We start from the raw sequence: 22912 nt of genomic DNA on the forward strand, positions 1-22912 counted from the left end.
ATCCAAGTGGGTCGGTCCACCTGTGTGGAGTTTGCATGTTCTCCCCGTGGCTTTCCTCCGGGTACTCCGGTTTCTTCCCACATTCCAAATACATACATGGTAGGCTGATTGGACACTTTAAATTGCCCCTAGGTATGGGTGTGAGTGTGCATGGTTGTCCGTCTCCTTGTGCCCTGCGATCGGCTGGCCACCGATTCAGGGTGTTCTCGCCTCTGGCCCGGAGGCAGCTGGGATGGGCTCCAGCACCCCCGAACCGAACCGCTTTATCCTCATTAGGGTAATGAGGAGAAAGCGGTTCAGAAAATGAGATGAGATGAGTATGAATTATTTACCACATTCCGAAAGGGTGTTGCCTGCACGTAGACAAATTCAAAAAGGAAGTCACGTGAACAGTACAACTAGGAAGTGTGTCCGTACAAGTCTAGTTTGTCATTCCTAGGTAAGATGGCGGCCCCCTGAGCGAGCAATGGCAAGCACAAGTAGAAGTGAGATCTTAAGCTTGAGCCCAACCTGGGCCTAAAATGTCAATCCTTACTTCGAGTTCGGGTCGGGTCGGTGAAAAAAAAAAAGAATGCTACAACGATGTGGGGTCTCTCTCGCTGACTTTAAAACAAATATATGTTTATAAAAATGTATACTAAAACAATGTGTGGATATTAAACTAAGGAATACTTGTTATAAAATAAATAATTTGGACAAAAGAAAGAAGGCGCTGTAATGTAATTGCTATGTGACTAAAAAACAGGAGCCGCAGAGCCAGTGCATTCTCTGCCCACGTCACTATCCCTAGTAAAAAATGATATTGTGCCATTATCATAAGCAGTCTCTCGTGTACTCACCCACCAGGCTGTCTCGTATGCTCGTATCTCAAATTTGTCTCGTATCTCAAGACAAATATTTGCTCGGGATTTTCCTCGCATCTCAAACTTCTCGTATGTTGGGGCACTCGTATGTCAAGGTATTACTGTATTGTTTAATAAAATTGTAATTTACAATGGTACATTTCAAGCTTTACTTAAAAACGTAATTCAACTCATTGTTTGTTATTCACGTCTAATGCATTTGAATACATTTGTTTGGATTTGATCATTCGTTGCCAGACCTTCGAGTTCAAACGGATTGCATATCTACTATAGTAACGAACTACAGTAATACCTCGACATACGAGTGCCCCGACATACGACCAATTTGAGATACGAGTAAAATTTCGAACAAATATTTATCTTGAGATACGAGACAAATATTGATATACGAACAGACCGCGGATGCGAGAGGCTGCTCATAAGACATCATGAGCACTGTCTCTGTCCCTCGTGTAATGTCTCTGGTCGCAACTCCCTCTGTAATGTCTCTACGAGCACTGGGCGGAGCGTTGCATTTCCCATTTTTTTTCCCGTAAGTCAGTGCGAACGGCATATATACTACTTCTCGTTGGCAAGTGGTCATGCGTCATCCTGTTGTGAGGACATTTGTGTGCATCATTTTGGGAATATTTTGAAGGGAATACAAAAGCAAACAACCCTCAATAGGTTGCATCTGAAAGTCAGGGTGGAGGCGGAGCAAATAGAGCCAACCTGGGAGAAGAAATGTATAAACATTTAAAACAAAATTAGAATTAAGTTTAGTGTAAGGTTAGATTAAACTTATTTTTGAGTGTGTCTGCATCGTAACCCAAATTCATTTAAATTTGTTTATGTTACGAGCGCGTTGCCGTGCAAAAAGTCTCTCTATCTCCCCTCCTCTCTCTCCTCCGTGAAATCCGTCTAATTTTAGTACTATTAAACACATTTCAGTACTATTAAACCACTAGTTATTTTTTACTTTGTTAAAAGATGACGAATTAGAACAAATAAAAATGTTTTTCCAATCCAATATCCTGTTTTTGGTGACCACGGCAGTGGTGAAGAAGGCTCAGACACGACTCCATTTCCTCAGGGTACTTAGGAAGAACAACTTGGGCTCCAATCTTCTGAGAACCTTCTATAGAACCACTGTAGAGAGCATCCTGGCGTACGGCATCACAGTGTGGTACGCTGGAAGCACGGCGGCAGACAAAAAGGCCATGCAGAAAGTGATTAACACTGCCCAGAGGATTGTCGGCTGCTCTCTGCCCTCACTTGAAGACATTGCCAGCCCGCGTTACCTCAGCAGAGCCAAGAACATCATAGGGGACCCTTACCACCCTGGTCACAATCTGTTCCAGCTGCTGCCCTCTGGCAGACGCTATAGGTACCACAAAGCTCGGACAAATGGGCTTAAGGACAGTTTTTTCCCCACATCCATCAGACATCTAAACTCGCGCTAACATACACACATTCCCTTCTGCGGCATATGCATAGATGTTTGGTTGGTGATCTGCCTCCTACTAGCTGACTTGAAGGAAGGTAAGTGGCAGACAGTGTGCGGTAATCGAGAGGTAAGCGACCTGTATGTAATCGAGAGGTAAGCGACCGGTATCCACAACAGCGGAATGACAAATTACAAGTCCGTAACTTACACTTATTTAGGTCTTTTGCCGATTAAACGTAGCTTATGGAGAAGCACCATCAATTTCGTCACACGCAGTTTCTGCGTGTGATGACAAGTAGGCTTTTTTGTGTTGTGGTAATGACGACATGGCCTATGTCCGATTATTATTATTATTATTATTATTATTTTCAGAGGGTTGGAACAAATTAATTTATTTTTAATTCATTTCAATAGGAAACGTTTATTTGAACTACGAGTAAATCGACATCCGAGCTCAGTCCCGGAACGCATTAAGCTCGTATCTCGAGGTACTAGTGTAGTTTAAAATCACTGCATAAGAATCCAAGGAGTGACATTACTTGGACATCTATTATTGTAAATGGCACAGAGCGAATCGAAGAGTTTGATTCAAGTGAGACATCTGCAACGTCGGCGCCACGTCTGTGCGAGCGCCGCATTCAGTCCATTGTTGTCAACGATGCGTGATTTATACGCCGCCAGAGGCGCGTCAGGAGCCACTCCCCGCAGCTATTCCTCTCCCCGGTCACTACGGAGACCAGACTCTACTCCAAAAGATTGACACTTTCACCTTTAAACTCTGCTGGTCACTCACAATCAGCCGTAAAGAGTCAGACCATGCAATGCTATTCGTTGGCTGCCATTGACAGTTGTAGTTGTCAAATCTCAATGTAAATTGACAGGTTGAAATGTGAATTTTTTTCTCTGTAATTTTTCACATCAATGCCTCTAATTTATTGCGTTCGAATTTGAATGTTATCTAAAACTGTATTATTTATAATGTTAAATGTGAATGTAAAAGGAAATTATGTAAAATCTGAATGTAAAAGGAATTCATGTTCAAACTAATTTTTTCATGGTGAAGATGAAAGTTCACTTAAAATGTGAAAATGGTTTTGTTCGAACATGAAATTTATGTTAAACCGTAAAATTAATCACTTAAATGGGAAATATTAGAATACTAAAACTATATCATTTTGTGCCCCGTGCAAAAGTTAATCATGTACAATAACTTCATATTTCTTGCTAAAATAAAAGTTAAATTAAATTTCTGTACACAAAATAGGGATCCCACAAAAAAAAAAGTTCGTTTTTTTTATCTTATCTGAACGCCCATTTTTAATAGAAAAAAAACAATGTGTGTAATTTGAGATATTAAAAAAAAACACTTTTGCCCTGCAAAAAAATGAACATTTGTTTGTTTTCCATGTTTTTGTTTTTATATTCAAACAATTAAATGAAATGAAATTCTAAAATCACTCAATTGCGGGAAATATTTAATCCTAATTCCCCGAAACAACCTCCCCACTCATTTTTTATTCATTAAAAAGTGAATATTTAGTATTTTTTTACATTTGTTTTTTTAGGTTGAAAACATTTTTATGAAAATCAAAAAAGTAAAACCACTCAATTGCTGCCTAGCCTTCCTAGTCTAAATGAATTGAACATACATCACCATCAATTCCAGTCTGATGAGTTAATGACAATTAATTTTTGAATGTTTAAGAGTCTTTAGAGTTTTCTCCCAAAGAAGTATTGACTATGGTGTGCTTTGTGAAGGAAAATAAACACTCCGAGTGAAGGATGACGTTATGGACATTTTGTATGTTTGTTTCTTGTCAGGTTGCAACCATTTGTAACTGGGCCGCCCAAAAAGAAGATGGCGGTGAATCAGGTCAGATAATGTTTTTATTCATCATCACGTTATGGGAGAAATGACTTTTTTTACTCCTGTCTATTAGTTACTACTTTCTGCTTTCTTCTCCCTTTTTATCACGTGCCAGGGAATTACGTATGCCACGAGCTTGTGGGGTCAACAAGCCTTGTTACTTAGCAACCAACCACTTCCTGTCCCCTCTCTTTGCTCCCTCGGGAACGGGAAGCATTGATTGGCCGGGGCTGCTGCCCTCTTATGTAATCTTGCAGATTCGATGAGATGAGTGCACCGTGACCGCATTTTGAATCTCTCACCGGAGTTAGACCATCACCTCTAGTGATTCTCGGGGAAATTGTAGAGACACATTCCTAACACGTGAAGTCACAGAAGTTGGTACAAGCAGACCCAACCCCAATTTCACTTTGGCATGACTCACTCATTTGGATTTTGGGCGGCTTGGAGGGGGCAAAAAGTCAGGCAAGAATGATGTTCGTTTTTTTAAAACTTCAACCACTTGTTGGGCAAGTGTCTATATTTTGCCAAAATTACAATATTTAGCCTGATAAAGGCGGCCCGGCGGCTCGAGTGGTTAGCATGTCGGCCTCAGAGCTCTGGGGTCCTGGGTTCAAATCCAGGTCTGTCCACCTGTGTTGATCATGTTCTCCTGGAGCCGGTGTGGATTTTAATCTCTTAATAGTAAGACTATTTTTATATATATATGTATATTACGATTTTATTCTGGTAAAATTATGACTTTTCTCACGTAATATTGTGACTTTTTCCTCATATTACAACGTATGATTTTATTCCTGTAATGTGACTTTTTTCCCATAGTATTACAACATATAACTTAATTTTTTTAACTTTAATCTCATAATACTATATAGTACATATTTTATAATCAGGCGGCCCGGCAGAGTGATTAGCGTGTTGGCCTCACAGCTCTGGGGTCCTGGGTTCAAATCCAGGTCGGTCCACCTGTGTGGAGTTTGCATGTTCTCCCCGGGCCTGCGTGGGTTTCCTCCAGGTTCTCCGGTTTCCTCCCACATTCCAAAAATATGCATGGTAGGCTGATTGGAGACTCTAAATTGCCCCTAGGTATGGGTTGAGTGGGCCTGGTTGTCCGTCTCCTTGTGCCCTGCAATCAGCTGGCCACCGATTCAGTGTGTATCCCGCCTCTGGCCCGGAGTCAACTGGGATAGGCTCCAGCACCCCCTGTGACCCTAATGAGGATAAAGCGGTTCAGAAAATAAGATGAACTGCTTTTATTCTGCTTTCTTGTAACCCACAACATGCACACTCACACCATGATTGTTAGTCATGTCAACTGGGTAATGTTGATGCCAGATTAAATAATAGAAATCTATCCCGCAATATTTCTGTATGTTCAGCTCGCCTCTCAGGCCCCCGAAGCCGTGGCAACCCCCCCGGCCGTGTTGGTGGAGAGCGGACCGGTGGTTTACGACGATGCGGCCGAGGAAGAGGACGACGAGGAAGAAGAAACCTGCGTAAGCGCCATGGCCCTGATGGAAAGTCAAGGTTGGTTGAGTAGCGCTGGGCTGCCAAATTTTTAGTATTTAGTACAATGCATGAACTGCAACCACAGATTTGATATAACAGAATTGTTACCACAGCCATTTTTATTAAACTCTTTCTGTTTTCCAACAGATTATGGCTGTGATGATTACGATGACGCCTTTTAGCGACGACTCGTTTTCTCTCGATGTTATCCACACATTCGTTTCCCAGCCGCGCCACAAGATAGCGGACGCCGAGAATACCTGTCGAATGTCAACTGCGGAACAATCAAAGTGGCGGTGCATCGGGTAGCATCTCTGTTATGACTGTCCAAGTTGACGGCAAGATGGAAAATGTGAATGTTTGCACATCTGGTTTAGACAGGTTTGACCATTTGGAAAAAGTTACAATTTTTTGTTTTGTCTGGCTTCTATTGAATCACCATTTTTGTATTTTTTGTTTATTTTATTTTTATTTTTTTGTATTTATTTATTATTTTTTTCTCTTGCTGGAAAATCTCAGTGACGTGATGGTTGGGTCACAATATCACTGAATGATGACATCGCACACTTACATTTGCCCATCCTAAGATGATGTGTCACACGAGCTATGAATAAGAGTATGTGACCAGTAAACGGTAATGACTATTTATTTTTTTGCCCTGCTGTCATTAAACCTGATAAACACCTAATGGCACACAACCCAACATTATAAATAAACACTTTACATCCCTGCAAACCACCCATTTCTAGCCCTGACTGCTTATTTTCAAAATCATTCCTCACAACATGATCAATTTCATGTTTTAACATGAGAAATTTCACCAAACTTAAACCAATAGTTGATGTTTTAATGTAATGAATTTAATGTTTTAATATAATTTATTAATCCCAATTGATAAATGTTACATGATATTGTTTATCTTTTGATGTGAGGAGTTAAATATTTTAACATGATAAATTTCACATTTTAAATGGATATGTTTAACATTTTAACGCAAACGTCTGACTCAAGTTTTTGCCTTCAATAAAATTTAATCATTCAACATGATAAATTCACATTTCAATGTGACAAATTTAATGTATTGACGAAGAATTCCACTTTTTAGCTAGATACATTTTTAATAATATTGATGGGTTAAAATTTTACCTCCAAGTTAACATTTCAATGTTATCAGCCCAAATGTACAAATTCCGTAGTAAATACAGTGGTACCTCTACATACGAGCTTAATTCGTTCCGGGACTGAGCTCGTATGTCGAAATTCTCATAACTCGAACGAACGTTTCCCAATGAAATGAACTAAAAACAAATTAATTCGTTCCAACCCTCTGAAAAAACACCAAAAACAGGATATTGGATTGAAAAAAACGTTTTATTTCTTCTATTTCGCCATCTATTAACAAAGTAACACATTTCAATTTCGTCATACGCAGCTGGTTATGATGACAATTAGGCTTTTGTCGAGTCAATGATGATGACAAAGCCTATGTCCGATTATTATTATATTATTTTTAACCTGATGAATTCTGTCCTGATAAGATTTACATTTTAACACGAGACACTATTAATATTGTCATGTCTTAACGTGCGTTTAAACCTTGACTTTTAACACATAAATTTCACGTCTTAACAATTCAACACAATTGATGTCACATTTTTACGTGATAAATTTCACATGATGCGATTATTTCTTTTAAGTGATAAGTCACTTTCCTTATCTTTACTTCACTAGCCCCCCCCAGTCAATGTAATAAGCCAAGGTAAAGTAATCCCTCGAATTTTGTGGATTGTAGACCAGACATGACTGTGATAATTGAAAAACCGCAAAGTAGGATCACCCCTAATATTAATTTGCACCTATACAAAAATACAATTACACAATTACAATTGTCAAGAAAGTGTACAGTATTTGCCCCCTTCCTGTTTTTTTTGCATATTTATTACAAACAAAGGTTTCAGCTCATCAAACCAATTTTAGTGTGACACAGAGACAACCCAAGGAAAAAGAAAATGCAATGTCTGGCCCTCTGTGAAAAAGTAATTGCCCCCTGAACCTAATAACGGGTTGTACCACCTTTAGCAGCAATAACGGAAATCAAGCGTTCATGATAATTTGTGATGTCTTTCACAACGCTTTGGAGGAATTTTGGCCCACTCTTCTGTGCAGGATTGTTTCAATTCTGCAATATTAGAGGGTTTTCTGGCATGAATAACCCATTTCAGATCACACTACATCATTTCAATACGATTTAAATCTGGACTTTGTCTTGGGAGGCGGCCCGCTGGCGCGAGTGGTTAGCGGGTCGGCCTCACAGCTCTGGGGTCCTGGGTTCAAATCCAGGTCGGTCCACCTGTGTGGAGTTTGCATGTTCTCCCCGGGCCTGTGTGGGTTTCGTCCAGGTACTCCGGTTTCCTCCCACATTGCAAAAACATGCATGGTAGGCTGATTGGACACTCTAAATTGCCCTTAGGTATGAGTGAGTGCGAATGGCTGGCCGCCTGCTTGACTTTTTGCACCGGTGAATCGTAATATAGCATAAACAAATTTAAATGAACTTGGATTACGATGCAGACACACTCAAAAATAAGTTTAATCTAACCTCACACTAAACTTAATTCTAATTTTGTTTTACATTTTTATACCTTCTCCTGGCCGGGTTGGCTGTTTGCCCCGCCTCCACTTTCACTATAGATGGGCTGTTTGCTGTTGTATTGGATTGGATTGGATAACTTTATTCATCCCGTATTCGGGAAATTTCGTTGTTCCAGTGGCAAGAGGGTGAGGATGCAGGAATAGGAAAGGCATTTTAGACATAAATAGATAGGTAATAAGTAGGTCAAGAAATAAATACATGAATAAATATATAATTAAATAAGCGTGTTGCTTAGCACATATATACATACATACACATAAATGTACATGCATGCATACGGTAGGTCTTAACACACAGCCATTTTTTTGTTAAAGAGCCTGACAGCTGATGGGAGGAAGGATCTGCGGAAGCGCTCCTTCCTGCAATGAGGGTGCCGCAGTCTATTGCTAAAGGAGCTTCGGAGGGACTCCACAGACTCATGCAGGGGGTGGGAGGTGCTGTCCATGATGGACATCATCCTGGTCAGCATCCTCCGCTCTCCCACTTCCTCCACAGAGTCCAAAGGACAGCCCAGAACAGAGCTGGCCCTCCTGACCAGCTTATTCAGCCTGTTCCTGTCCCTCTCCGTGCTCCCGCATCCCCAACAAAGCACTGCATAAAACACTGTAGATGCCACCACAGTGTCGTAGAAAGTCCTCAGCAGTGTCCTGCACAATATTCCCTTCAAAATATTCCGAAAATGATGAACACAAATGTCCTCACAATAGGATAATGCACGACCACTTGTCAACGAGAAGTAGTCTTGAATTAGCGATCGCTCCGCTAACGGGAGCTAACATGCTAAAACCCTGAAAAAATGCAAGACATTACAAAGAGGAAGTTGCGACCAGAGACATTACACGAGGAGTTGCGGGGGAGAGAGCCAGTGCCCCTGATGTTCTTATGAGCAGCCAACGAGAATATCTCCTCGTACTCCTCATATTAGCGATCGTTCCGGAATTCGCGCTGAGTGACGGAAAAAAAACGCTGAAAAAATGCAACGCTCCGCCCAGTGCTCGTAGATATCTGTTATACATGAAAGGAATGCGGCAAAAAAGACCGCCAAAATACCAAAATAAACCGCTCTCATGTCTCGGACACCTGGCTTTCTCGTATCTAGAGATAATTATTTGCTCGACATTTTACTTGTATCTCGAAATGCTCGTATGTCGGGGTGCTCGTATGGCAAGGTACCACTCTACAATATTTAAAAAAACGGGCGGCCTAGCAGCTTGAGTGGTGAGCGCTTTGGCCTCACACCTGGGTGGAGTTTGCATGTTCTCCCCGAACCTTTGTGAGTTTTCTCTGGGTACTCCGGTTTCCTCCCACATTTCAAAAACATGCGTGGTAGGCTGATTGGACACTCTAAATTGCCCCTAGGTATGAGTATAAGCATGAATGGTTGTCCGTCTCCTCGTGCCCTGCGATCGACTGGCCACTGATGCAGTGTGTGCACCCCCTTCTGGCCTGAAGTCAGCTGGGATAGGCTCCAGCACCCCCGTTACCCTAGTGAGGATAAGTCGGTTCAGAAAATGAATAAATGAATGAATAAAAAAACACGATGTACTGAAACCGCAGATGTTGAAACTGTTGTTCTGAGGTATTTTTCTGCAATTGTATGGAGCGGATGCAAAAAACAACTCAAACATCCTCATTTGAATCCCGGAAGGATACGTCTTGCTTGCCCTTCCTGCCGATGGTATGACACTTTAATTTATTTTCTACCACAGCTGTGCACGGACCGCTGTCTTCTGTCTTTGTATCCAGCATGTACAAATGTTTGCGTCTGCACGTGCAACCTTGTAATTACCTGTGTTGCAGGTGGGAGAGACAATTTAATTACACACATTGTTTGTTTGCAGGAAAAAGCCGGGATGCATTCTCTTCGAGAGAGCCAAATGAAATCATCTGACCTTTAAAGTAATCCCAAGAAATACCATTTTTAACTCATTGGGTGCTATTGATGATGTTACATAAACCATAGTTGCTCTAAAAAGCAACTGTTTTTACATTGCATTTTAATCTTTTTTTCTAAGATTTCACCGTTTAATTGGTTAATACATTTTTTTGCAGGAAATAGGAAAGACACAATCCCTACTGAATTAAGCATTTTTTTCCATTTGACCAAGTGGTGAATTTTGTCAAATACACATTGTTGTAGCCGGTTAGTAGTCTACTCTCTTGTTTTAATCTGAATATTTTACTAATAACTGCTTTGACCAAGTGACAAATGACATGTAGCCTCTGAGTTGGGTTGTATTATGAGCTAAACTGAATTGTATCTGTTACTGTTGCTAGTAGCCAATCATGAATAACGCTAACCTCCTGCTAATGGCGAATTAGCATGGTATTTACACAAGAACAAAAGGCCCTACCATAATATTCAACACTCCTAGAACTCTTCATTGGTTTTTATGAATTTTAAACTACCGTATTTATTCGAGTATAGCGCGCACCCTTGTATAGCGCTCACCCTTGTATAGCGCACGGCCATAATTTGTGACTAAAAATTTGTATAATTTTTTTTCAATTTTTTTCAGCTTACACCCAAAATTGCACCGGTACTCGTAACTGGCAAATGCTGAACACGTCACAATGACAAAACATTTAATCACAACATATGGTAGGGAAACTTGGTAAAACAAACCACCAGTATGAACACAATTCTCAAATGGAATTTACAATTTTAAATCCTTAAAGTCTAATTCATCATCATAATATTTCTTTTTTTTCAAAGTCTGATTCATCATCATCAGATTCACCAAACAATTGATTTCATTCTTATAAATTCCATTGTTTTACATCTCCCCTTATATCGGCTGCGTAGGGGACTTTTTCACCGGCGGAGGGCAGTTTTTCACCGGGATTTGGTCATAAAAGCGAAGACCTCGTATAACGTGCACCCAGACTTTATTTCAGTTTTTTGGTACAAAAGTTTGCGCTTTATACTCAAAAGAATACGGTAAGACATTGTAACTCTAATTGAACAATTGAAGCATCAAAATGCATTTTAAATATTTTTCTAATTGAATTATTTGTTTTAATCGATTAATGGTTGCAGCTCCACAAACTAGCATAACTTAAATTTAATGATAATAAATCCTCATTTTAATTTTCACTGTGTAAAGTTGTGAAATTCAGTCGGAACTCATCTTCATTCTAATTCCCATCAATTGTGCCTGTGAGTTACACCAGACGAATATGTTCATTTTTTTCCTCTAAGGTATTTGTGGAGCCGCCTGGGTCATTATGGCTTACGGCACTGATTTGTAGGTGAAAATAAAAACAACTAAATGAGATGTAAAAACAGACAGAAACGCCTGTACAACCACCCATCTCAGCCCCTAATGGACGCCTACACTGTCTGCTAGGAAGTTGTAGTGCGTTTCAGCCCCCGCAGGTCAAACAAAAGGCTGAAACAGTCTTCAGCTAACTGTCGGGATGTCTGCGGATAGATGAGGGGGGTCGACACAACCTGAGGGTAGTGGTAGGGGAGTGGTCTGGGTGGAGTGCTTTGTTTTTAATCTTGGCAAACAATAGACAACATTTATTTGCTTGCGGCTTGGTAGAAGACAGGGAATCCTGTACATCAGCCATTTGAATGACCATTGACAGCAATAGATGTTAAATCCATTTAAACTGGCATGCCTGGCAAGGAATGATCATGTTTCAGTGTCCCTGACGACAATAAAACGATCACTGCCTGCCCCTCTGAGTCCAAATGGATTATAAGTCTATCAATAGTAGCCAATGAGTCAAATCAATGATGAAAAAAAACACTGGGCCTGGTAAATCATTTTGTGTGGTCGGCAAAAGTATTTGACTTAATGACTCTTGCTAAAATATAATTCATATTACTGAAGTCCCAAAAATCTGAAAATATAAACTAAAATAAAATACAAGTACTGTTCATTGTCTTTTTACTATTTTTAAAGCAAACAATTATATGAAAACAATTAAATAAATAGGTGATTCCCACGGCCTGCCACCGACATCCCCCCACCCATTTTTCTGGCTTTTTTGTTACACGATCTGTCAAGTATTTTCATTCATGAATAGATTTACTAGTTTCCCTCTGAACCAAGAAGAATGTAAACAGATTCTTTTTGGTTCTTTTTTTAAACTAAAGAAGTATAAATAAATTGACAAGAATAAAAGATAAATAAAAGTACATTAATAAAACAACTCGCCCCTTGCCCCCAGACCAATTAGAGTAGACGTCTAGCATTGGCCACTGGTGAGTAATGTGTTTAGGAAATATCTATAAACAACTGGAACAATTGGGAGGTTTTAGATGTGTTCATTTTGTTTGAATGTTGTAAAGTTACGGAGTGATGTGTCTTGGAATGCTTAACGTCTTTGTTTCTTTGCTGTTGAGTCACACACGGCTGTGCCTATACCACCTGGGCCGCGTCTCAACAGACATAAACAACGCAAGTGTGACTCAATTGCTGGTTACCTCATGCAAGCAGGGAAGGACAAAGATCAAACAAAGACAACACTGTCATCACCCAATCACTGTCTGTCTACCTGTTTTGAGACAATGAGTATATTTAGAGACAGTGTGGATGTGTGTTAAATGCTGTTGTTTTGATGATTTTCTTCCAAATACAGTCGTACCTCTACTTGCGAAATTAATTGGTTCCAAGACTTTTTCCGTAACTTGAAAATTTCTTAGTGGAGGTGTACTTAATATGTAAATTCTCTAATTCGTTCCACAGTCCTCACCCAACTACCAACTAAACCCTTTAAAATTGGTCAGTGTCCCAATTTTTGAAAGATGTGAGGAAACACAAAAATGAGAGAAAATTATAAGGAAATGATTTAATAATGTCTTAAAATAAATAAAGCATATGGAATTAGGGCCGTGTGCCGCTGAAATATCTCCCTCTGCGGCCGTTATAATTGTAATACCCATGTTTGTCCGCCAGGTGGCGGGAAGAGCCCAATCTACCAGGGCCGAAAGCCGTCGACTTTGTAGTACATTTGAGACTTTTACGTGTGCCCTATGTGTGTCTGTGTGAAAATATGTGCCACGTTGCATTTGTGCAGTTTTTAATCGCTTAATAAGGGGAATTCAAAATAAAATAACGGATAAGGAAATTTATTTATTTTTGGGGGGATTTTGAACTTGGATCTTTTTGTATCTCGAGTCACTCATTTGCATATAGAAAATTTTGTAACCTGAAACTTTCGTACCTTGAGGAATTTGTAAGTAGAGGTATGACTGTACAGTGGTACTTCTACTTATGAAATTAATATGTACCAAAACTTGTTTTGTAACTTGGACTTTTCGTAAGTTGAGCAGTATTTTATATGGAAATTCTCTAATTCGTCCCACGATCCTAAAAAAAACAAAGAAAAAACAAAAACTACCAACTAAACCCTTTAAAATTGGTCAGTGTTCCAATTTTGTATGAAAGATGTGAAAACAAAAATGAGAGAAAATGACAATAAAATGATTTATTAATTTGTGCAAGTGCATGTGTGAGGAAGCTAACATTAAGCAACTACAAAGCACAAAAACACGTACGTAAACATCTAAACAACTTCAAATTATTAATTCAAAAGAACTTATCTTTTATATAAATGTCTTTGTTTTTCGATTTTTTGCATTACATTTTTCACCCATTTTATTACTCACCACTGCTTCCACCAATGCTTTGTTCTGCTTCAATATCGGAGCAATAATAGGTGGGTTGCAATATACTAAGTTTTTGATGTTCTTCAATGGATAATTGTCCTTGAGTCTGTTTGTCTTTGCTGTTATGGCTCTGTAGCGCCTTCCAGAGGGTAGCAGGTTGAAGTGGTGGAAGCCGGGATGTGTATTGTCTTTTATGATGCTCTCTGTCCTTCTAAGGCACCGGGATTTGAAGATGCTGTGAAAGGGGCCAAAGAGGTCAGATGCATCAAGAGTTGGTGTTGGACACTCTTCCACTCTGGAGTTGCCCATGGTGAGAGGCGCTGAGCAGATGTGGGCATACTTATTGACCCCCCCCCCCCCTGCTCCTGTATGTTGGGGTTTACCCCAGTCAACGAGAGGGTAGCATCCCTCCGTCTTCCTGACTGTTGTTTGTGCGTATGCACCAAACAGCAGTTCAGAGTACCCACCCTTTTTGGAGTCCTTGGAAGGGGTACTGGAGAGTGCTCCTTCGGGGAACTCCATCATTATGCTGGGGGACTTCAATGCTCACGTGGGCAATGACAGTGAAATGCTCACGTGGGCAATGACGGTGAAATGCTCACGTGGGCAATGACAGTGATACCTGGAGAGGAGTGATTGGGAAGAACGGGAACGGCCCCCCTGATCGGAACCCGAGTGGTGTTCTATTGTTGGATTTCTGCGTTTGGCATGAAATGACAATAATGAACACCATGTTCAAGCCACAGTTTGATGATTGACTTTGTGGTTGTGTCATCAGACCTGCGGCCACATGACACTTGGGTAAAGAAAGGGGTGGAGCTGTCAAACGAACACCACCTGTTGGTGACTTGGCTCCGATGGTGGGGGAAGATGCCTGTGCAGCCCGGGAGACCCAAACGTTTTGGGAGGGTCTGCTGGGAACGCCTGTCAAAGTCCCCTATCAGAAGGAGTTTCAATTCCCACCCGCGACAGAGTTTCTCTTGTCAGGGAAGAGGCGAGGAACATTGAGTCCGAGTGGACCATGTTCCGTGCTTCTATTGCTGAGGCGGCAGACCGGAGCTGCGGCCACAAGGTGGCCGGTGCCTGTCGCGGCGGCAACCCCAGAACCAGCTGGTTGTAAGGGATGCCGTCAGGCTGAAAAAGGCGTCCTATCGAGCCCTTCTGGCCCTTGGGACTGCGGAGGCAGCTGACGGATACCGGGTGGCCAACCAGTATGCGGCTCTGGTCATCTCCGAGGCAAAACCCGGGCATTAGAGGAGTTTGGTGAGGCCAGGGAGAACGAATTCTGGGTGGCTTCAAGGAATTTTTTTCCACCATCCGCCATCTCAGGAGGGGGAAGCAGTGTACCATCAACACAGTGTATAGTGGAGATGGGGCGCTGCCGACCTCAACTTGGGATGTTGTGAATCGATGGGCCGAATACTTTGAAGACCTTCTCAACTCCACCGACACGCCCCTGGAGCGGATTCTTTTACCTCTGGGGTGGAAGCCACTGAGGTGGTCAAAAAGCTCCAGGCCCCAGGGTTGGATGAGATCCGCCCGGAGTTTCTAAAGGTTCTGGATATTGTGGGGCTGTCTTGGTTGACACGCTTCTGCAACATCGCGTGGACATCAGGGACAGTGCCTCTGGATTGGCAGACCAGGGTGGTGGTTCCCCTTTTTAAAAAGGGGGACCGGAGGTGTGTTCTAAATATCGGGGAATCACACTCCTCAGCCTCCCCGGGGAGGTCGAATCTCGGATTCATGTTTTCTGGTTTTTGTCCTGGCCGTGGACCAGTGGGTCAGCGCTACACCCTGAGCAGGGTTTTCGGGGGAGAGCACAGGAGTTCACCCAACCAGCCTACATGTGCTTTGTGGACTTGGAGAAGGCGTTCAACCATGTCCCCCGGGAAGTCTTGTGGGAGAGTACTCCGGAAGTATCGGATTCCGGAACCCCTGTCTGGTCCCTTTAAGACCGCTGTCAGAGTCTGGTCCAGTGGGGGTTGGACTCTGCCATGGCTCCCCTTTGTCACCGATTCTGTTCATCATTTTTATGGACAGAATATCTAGGCGCAGCCGTGGTGTTGAGGGCTCCGGTTTGGTGACCTCAATATTGCATCCCTGGTTTTTGCAGATGATGTGGTTCTGTTGGCTTCATCAAGCCGTGATCTCCAATTCTCGCTGGAACGATTCGCAACCGAGTGTGAGGCGGTCGCTATGAGAATCAGCACCTCCAAATCTGAGACGATGGTTCTCTGCGGGTCAGGGATCAGGTCCTTCTCCAGGTGGAGGACTTTAAGTATTTTGGGGTCTTGTTCACGAGTGAGGGAAGAATGGAACGGGAGATGAAGTGGCTGGAGAGAGGGAAATCTGGGCCTCCCTGCTGAAGCTGCTTGCCCCCACGACCCGACTTTGGATAAAGCGGGAGATGAGAGATGAAATAGTTCACATTTTCATATGATTTTTCACATTGTAAGGTGTTAAGTATTCCCATTTTTCCTCCTAAACTATTGGCCAGTAGACGCTAAATCTGTCTGAATATTTACTCCCAGCCTTCCCATCAAAATTGATTAGACACCTATCAACGTCTATGGCAACCATTGAGTTATTCCTTACTAATCTACATTTAATGCTTGTGTTATTAATTCATCCTAATGAATATCAACAACTATTTACAAGGTAGAGGAACTGTGGCAGCTGTATAGCTACCACAGCAGAAAATAAAGTTGAATTGAAATGCTTGATCTTATAATAAATTTCATCATACCAGAACATAAGTCAGCTGAAACAAGCTGAAGTCAATGCAAAATGTATATTCATGGACCACACAAAATGATTTGGTGGGCCAGTTATTTCCCCCCACCCGCATTGAGTTGGACAGCTCGGGGTGGGGGTATAAGATTTTATTTAAAAAAATATATATTTTTAATAAAGGAATATGATGCCTGGAGGAGAACATTGGAAGTAAAAATTGATTTAAGAAAAACTTACACATCACTTATTTACACACTATATGAAAGGTTATAAATCTAGAACAATTCTTTTGCTATCCTTGCAAATCTGAGCACAGCCGGAGCCATGTTTGCACAACAAGTGCAAATCTGGCCATGCATGTGAAGTGTGTCTACAGCTGAGTTCAAAGGTCACTTAGTTCTGCACAGCTGGTCATTCTAGCTCACTTGCCCGCCCCCTTTTGTTCCCTGTGGGGTGTCAGAGAGGGTAAAGATACGGGGTCTTTGGTGTTAGACTGCCACATCTGTCTTGAAAGAGGGGGAGGAGAGGGAAGATCTCGTGCCTGCACACACATGTCTGACACGCACACTCACTCCATCTGGCCTGCGTTAGCAGATGCTTCTGAGACACACGCGAAGAAATTCAGCTGCTTCTCTTTCTAACACACTTGATATACTTACTATTCATTCATTCATTCATCTTCCGAACAGCTCATCCCCACAAAGGTCGTGGGTGGTGCCGGACCCTATCCCAGCTAACTAAGGGCACCAGGCAGGGGACACCCTTAATTGGTGGCCAGCCAATTGCAGGGCACAAGGAAACGAACAACCCTTCACACTCACACTCATACCTGGGGGAAATTAAGAGTGTTCAACCAGCCTACCCTGCATGTTTTTGGGATGTGGGAGGAAACGTACCAGGAGAAAACCCACACAAGCCCGGAGAGAACAGACATACTCCACACAATGAGGACAGACCTGGGAATGAACCCTCGACCGCAGAATTGTGAGACTGACCCGCCAAACATGAGTCGAAGGAAGCCATGACTGAAAAGGCTCAGGAGGTTTTTCACTTTGTTAAAGTGTACATTTTAGAAATATATTTCTCATTTTCTGGCAGTTAATAATTTTTTGGGGGAAATTCAGCCCCCAAGACCATTTTTTTCTTCAGAATTTAGTAGGCTGGTCTATGATAATTAGAGCCAGGAAAATACTCAAAAAGCCATGCCTGCCTGAAATGATGCAGATATTCCTCAACTTTGGTTCGAATAATACATTTTGAATAACTTTTGAAAAAATCCGCCAATCTTTATAATATTTTTAAAAAATCATCCCTCAAAGCCAGTTCAGGGGCCACATAGACTGAGAAAAACCTAAGAAACTCAGAGCTCCAAATTAACCAAGTCAAGGGACATATCAAAAGTTAACCCTTGACGCCTTTTGGTTCCCCCAATTTCCCATCAATGCTTCCCTTTTTGCAAAACACAAGCTCACACACACTTGTGTGGCAGCTGGTTTGTCCTTTTCAAACCTCATAAGTCAATCATACCCTCCCACATGTCAAAAGTCAGTAATTAAAGATCCCCCGTGTCCTAGGCAAACCCTCCATAACACCCCCCGCCCTCTATTATTATGGCACAACAAAGACATGTCTGCTCATTGTGGTCGCACACCACATTGCTGTGCACCCTGGCAACTTTTAAACATACTTTCTGATACAAAAATGAACATGTTTACTACTTTACTTATTATGGATCATGTTCATGTACGAATGGAAATTGATGACGAATTTCACATTTTAATGTGATTTCATGTATTATCATTCTCAAGTTCACGCCGTAATGTGAATTCCTATCCTAAATCAATTATTTTATCTAAACCAGCCAGGTACAATTTATCTAATTATTTGGATGAATGCCATGAATTTTCTCATGCCATTTCTGCATTGTTAATTTCATGTCTTCTATCTTTCACAACCAAATAACTCTTAATACCTAAGATCTAATTCGCAAATCACCCCATACGAGGTTTACTTAAGCTAAGAGCTATCTTCTGTAGCTCAGTGACCACAATAAAAATACAATAGTTAAATTAGAGAAACCAACCTTTTACTAGGCATTTCCTAATTACAATGTTCAATGTTTAATAAAGGACCCACAAATTGTCACCAATATGCCATAATATTGTAAATTTTCCCATTCATTTTTCTTTAACCAGCCAATCTCTTATGCTAAAGTATTTTGGACAAACCAACCATTCAAAACAGTATTAATATTCTTTTATCCTCCAAAACTAGCTCTCTTTAATTAAGAGCCCTTTGAACTCCACAAATTGTTAAAAAAAGGCTATTTTGCTCTATTCCCAATTCCAAAGCTTTTACCAAATCAATCTTTGAATAATAATAATATTATTATTATTATAAAGGACCCACAAATTGTCACCAATATGCCATAATGTGGTATTTTTTCTCATCACTTTTTCTTTAACCAGCTAATCGCTTATGTTAAAGTATTTTGAACAAACCAACCATTCAAAAACAGTGTTAATAAGCTTCATTGCAAGCACATATATATAATGATTATATTTCTAACATAAAGTTCTTCATTGCAAGCTTTTATTTTTTTAAACATAAAAATAAACAAATTTTCAATCCAAAGAATACAAAGAACTCTTGTACTTTATCCTAAAATTAAAAAAGGGAGTTTTTACTGTACTTTACCTTGTTTGTTAAAAGATTATTTTTTGTTTTTTTTGGTTAAAATTAAATGTTATAAATTTAACAATCAGAGAATATTAGATCAATTTTTACCCAAAATAAAACAAATATATATATATATATTTTAATGCATTTATTTACTGTTTCACTCATTTTGTTCAAATTTAGACAAAATATATAATAATAAATATGACAATTGAATCAAATGAATAAAAGAAAATATGATATTAGAAAGCTGAGAAATAGGATCTGCACATTTTTAAGGTTAACAACGTCCCCCAAAAAATGAAACGACTATAAAAATAGTGCATTTAATAAGTGAATAGTTGTGAATTAGTTTATTACTGGTGGCATCTCTATTTGGGATGAAATAAACACATTCGTATTCATGTTGAAGGCAATCTTGATTTCTCTTAATTTCATGACGTGGCTTACTTAATGTTGTGGTAGGTCAATCAATGCACAACTACAACTGAGCTACTGATAAGGCAGGAATTACAGCATCCAACTCTAACTTTGTTGTTTTTTCTGACATAGTACAATTTTATTGTTATTCTGGTCTAGCAGGGCCATCTGCTGTTGGAAGAGGTAAACGTCTTGTTTCGTGGATTTTTGCTATATGTCACCTCTCGGTCAGATGTAGCATCACAGAGAGTTGGAGCGCCACAACATCACGTGGTCGGTATGCAAGTGATATATCTCATCTCATCTCATCTCATTTTCTGAACCACTTTATCCTCACTAGGGTCGCGGGGGCTGCTGGAGTCTATCCCAGCTGACTTCGGGCCAGAGGCAGAGGACACGCTGAATTGGTGGCCAGCCAATCGCAGGGCACAAGGAGACAAACAACCAACCATTCACGCTCACACTCATACCAAGGGGCAATTTAGAGTGTCCAATCAGCCTACCATGCATGTCTTTGGAATGTGGGAGGAAACCGAAGTACCCGGAGAAAACCCACACAGGACCAGAGAGAAAATGCAATCTCCACACAGGCGGACCGACCTGGATTTGAACCCAGGTCTCCCGCTGTGAGGCCGACGCGCTAACCACTCATCCGCCAGGCCACCCTAAAGTGAATTATATGCCCTATTTTCACATTTTTATAATGTTTCAATACAAACAACTGCCGCAAGATAACACTCTTGCCTTGTGATTAAGAATTACGAAGTGTGTGGCGCTCTTACATAGAACACATCAATAACTCATTGGCTGCCATTGACGGCAATAGACGTCCAAAACTGGGCGCTGCCACAATCTTGTTATTATCTGGCAAATAATGACGGATCGGGTGGCCCGGTGTCGCGAGTGGTTAATGCGTCGGCTTCACAGCTCTGGGCTCCTGGGTTCAAATCCAGGTCTGTCCACCTGTGTGGAGTTTGCATGTTCTCCCCGGGCCTGCGTGGGTTTCCTCTGGGTACTCTGGTTTCCTCCCACATTCCAAAAACATGCATGGTAGGCTGAGTGGGCACTCTAAATTGCCGCTAGGTATGGGTGTGAGGGTGCGTGGTTGTCCGTCTCCTTGTGCCCTGCGATCGGCTGGTGCTGATTCAGGGTGTCCCCCGCCTCTGGCCCGAAGTCAGCTGGGATAGGCTCCAGCACCCCCCGCGACCCTAATGAGGATAAAGCAGTTTAGGAGATGAGATAAGAATAATGACAAGTACGTAATGTAAATGTCATAGGAATTATAATAGAATTATTCATGTATTCAATCATTTGTTGTTAAATGACAAACATTGTGTATGCAAGAATCTCACAAAAATTCTAAATTTGTAGTTTTAAATAAATCCATTTACTTTTGAAAATTGTAAATTTGATTCATTTTGAATAATATTTTTTTCTAATCATTTGTTCTATGATTTTATATTGGATATGCATTTAATGTAATAATATTCATGAATTTAATGTCATCTGTCTATTCGAAAAGACCTTTGAGATCTTTTTGAATGATTTAAAATTGACGAAATATTAAACAATAGTAGGTGGCCCGGCGGATGAGTGGTTAGCGCGTTGGCCTCACAGCTATGGGATCCTGGGTTCAAATCCAGGTCGGTCCACTTGTATGGAGTTTGCATGTTCTCCCCGGGCCTGCGTGGGTTTTCTCCAGGTACTCCGGTTTCCTCCCACATTCCAAAGACATGCATGGTAGGCTCACTGGACACTCTAAATTGCCTCTTAGGTATCAGTGTGAGCGTGGATGGTTGTTTGTCTCCTTGTGCCCTGCGATTGGCTGGCTACCAATTCAGGGTGTCTCCCACCTCTGGCCCAAAGTCAACTGGGATATGCATGTTGTCTGGGCCTGTGTGGGTTTACTCCGGGTACTCCGGTTTCCTCCCCCATTCCAAAAATGCTGTTATTGGTATGATGCCATAGTCTTTTTCTCCCTAATCCTTAACAGATTACATAAACCCTGAAAGAGGTATCGGTCTATCCATATGATGGCATAATCCATCATTATTCATGTGCATTATGGAATCAGCGAGTATTACTGTGTGAAATTGTCAACAACACAAAGACAGCATTTACTAAAGCTATTTGTACAATATTTTCCTTTTAGTGTTTTTTGTTTCGAATCTGCAGAGTGTAATGCTTAAAACTACCACCAGAGAGAAGCAAGTTAACATATTTCTGGTCAGGCATACTCATCGATAATCCTTGCTCAAAATGCTCAAAGCTTGAATTTACACACTTAGAGAAGGTTAATGTTGTTGTGAGGAGAATGTTAACATAAAATATCCACCCATCCATAAATCACGCTTTATCTATTCTATAATCCTTATCAAGCGTGATTTATGGATGGATGGATGGGTGTGTGCGTGCGTGCGTGCGTGCGTGCGTGGGTGCGTGGGTGCGCGCACGCGTGTGTGTGTGCACCTGGAAACTCGGTGGCGGAAATGACGTTTGTAATTGACGTGGAAAGGCGTCCTACCTTCCAAATAAATTGGCTCAGCGAGGCCAGCAGCATCGTGTCTCGCCGAGTCTTCCCGAAATGACAGGGGGAAAAAGTGTTTCGGGAGCACCTGGAAACGCGCTGGCGGAAATTCTTCCGAAATTGTTGTTTGTAAATGACGTCCTACCTTATAATCAATCAGCCACGCGATGCGTTTAGGGCACATCATGTAAAAACAATGATTCATGCATCAACTCTGCTTTCAGCTTTAATAAATAAATGATTGAGTTTACACAATTAGAGAAGGTGAAGAAATTGAATCACTCGTCTATCAGCCGTTTCTGGCCACCATAAAAAATTCAACTCTCTACGTTGCACGGTTTGGACAAACGTAGCGAGAGAATCTTAACATACACATACACTCACACATACACACACACATACACACACTCACACACCCATAACTCACGCTTTATAAGGATTATAGAAAAAATTGAGTTTACACACTTAGAGAAGGAGAAGAAATTCAATCACTCGTCTATTAGGATCCGACAGCCGTTTTTGGCCACCATAAAAAAATTCAACTCTATGTTGCACGGTTTGGACAAACGTAGCGAGAGAATCTTAACATACATACACACACACACACATACA

The 22912-nt window shown here is 41.2% G+C and overlaps 1 protein-coding gene and 1 long non-coding RNA gene across 4 annotated transcripts in view; one reads left to right on the plus strand and one right to left on the minus strand.

Annotated features, from left to right (window-relative positions):
* The window catches only part of LOC144090264 (transcription factor IIIB 90 kDa subunit-like), an 86725-nt gene extending 80322 nt beyond the window's left edge, over positions 1–6403 (plus strand). For all 3 annotated transcript variants that reach the window (XM_077621645.1, XM_077621646.1, XM_077621644.1), the window contains 3 exons: positions 4111–4162; positions 5536–5683; positions 5813–6403. In XM_077621645.1, the coding sequence (XP_077477771.1) occupies positions 4111–4162; positions 5536–5683; positions 5813–5847 (235 nt within the window). In that variant the 3' untranslated portion in view covers positions 5848–6403. The remainder of the gene's footprint in view (positions 1–4110; positions 4163–5535; positions 5684–5812) is intronic.
* Positions 1–22424, minus strand: part of LOC144090267 (uncharacterized) — a 63656-nt gene extending 41232 nt beyond the window's left edge. The window contains exon 1 of the long non-coding RNA XR_013305322.1: positions 22298–22424. This is a non-coding gene — a long non-coding RNA (uncharacterized LOC144090267). The remainder of the gene's footprint in view (positions 1–22297) is intronic.
* Between the last annotated feature and the right edge of the window lie 488 nt (positions 22425–22912).

The sequence above is a fragment of the Stigmatopora argus genome, chromosome 15 (genome assembly GCF_051989625.1).
Source record: "Stigmatopora argus isolate UIUO_Sarg chromosome 15, RoL_Sarg_1.0, whole genome shotgun sequence".
Classification (NCBI taxonomy): domain Eukaryota; kingdom Metazoa; phylum Chordata; class Actinopteri; order Syngnathiformes; family Syngnathidae; genus Stigmatopora; species Stigmatopora argus.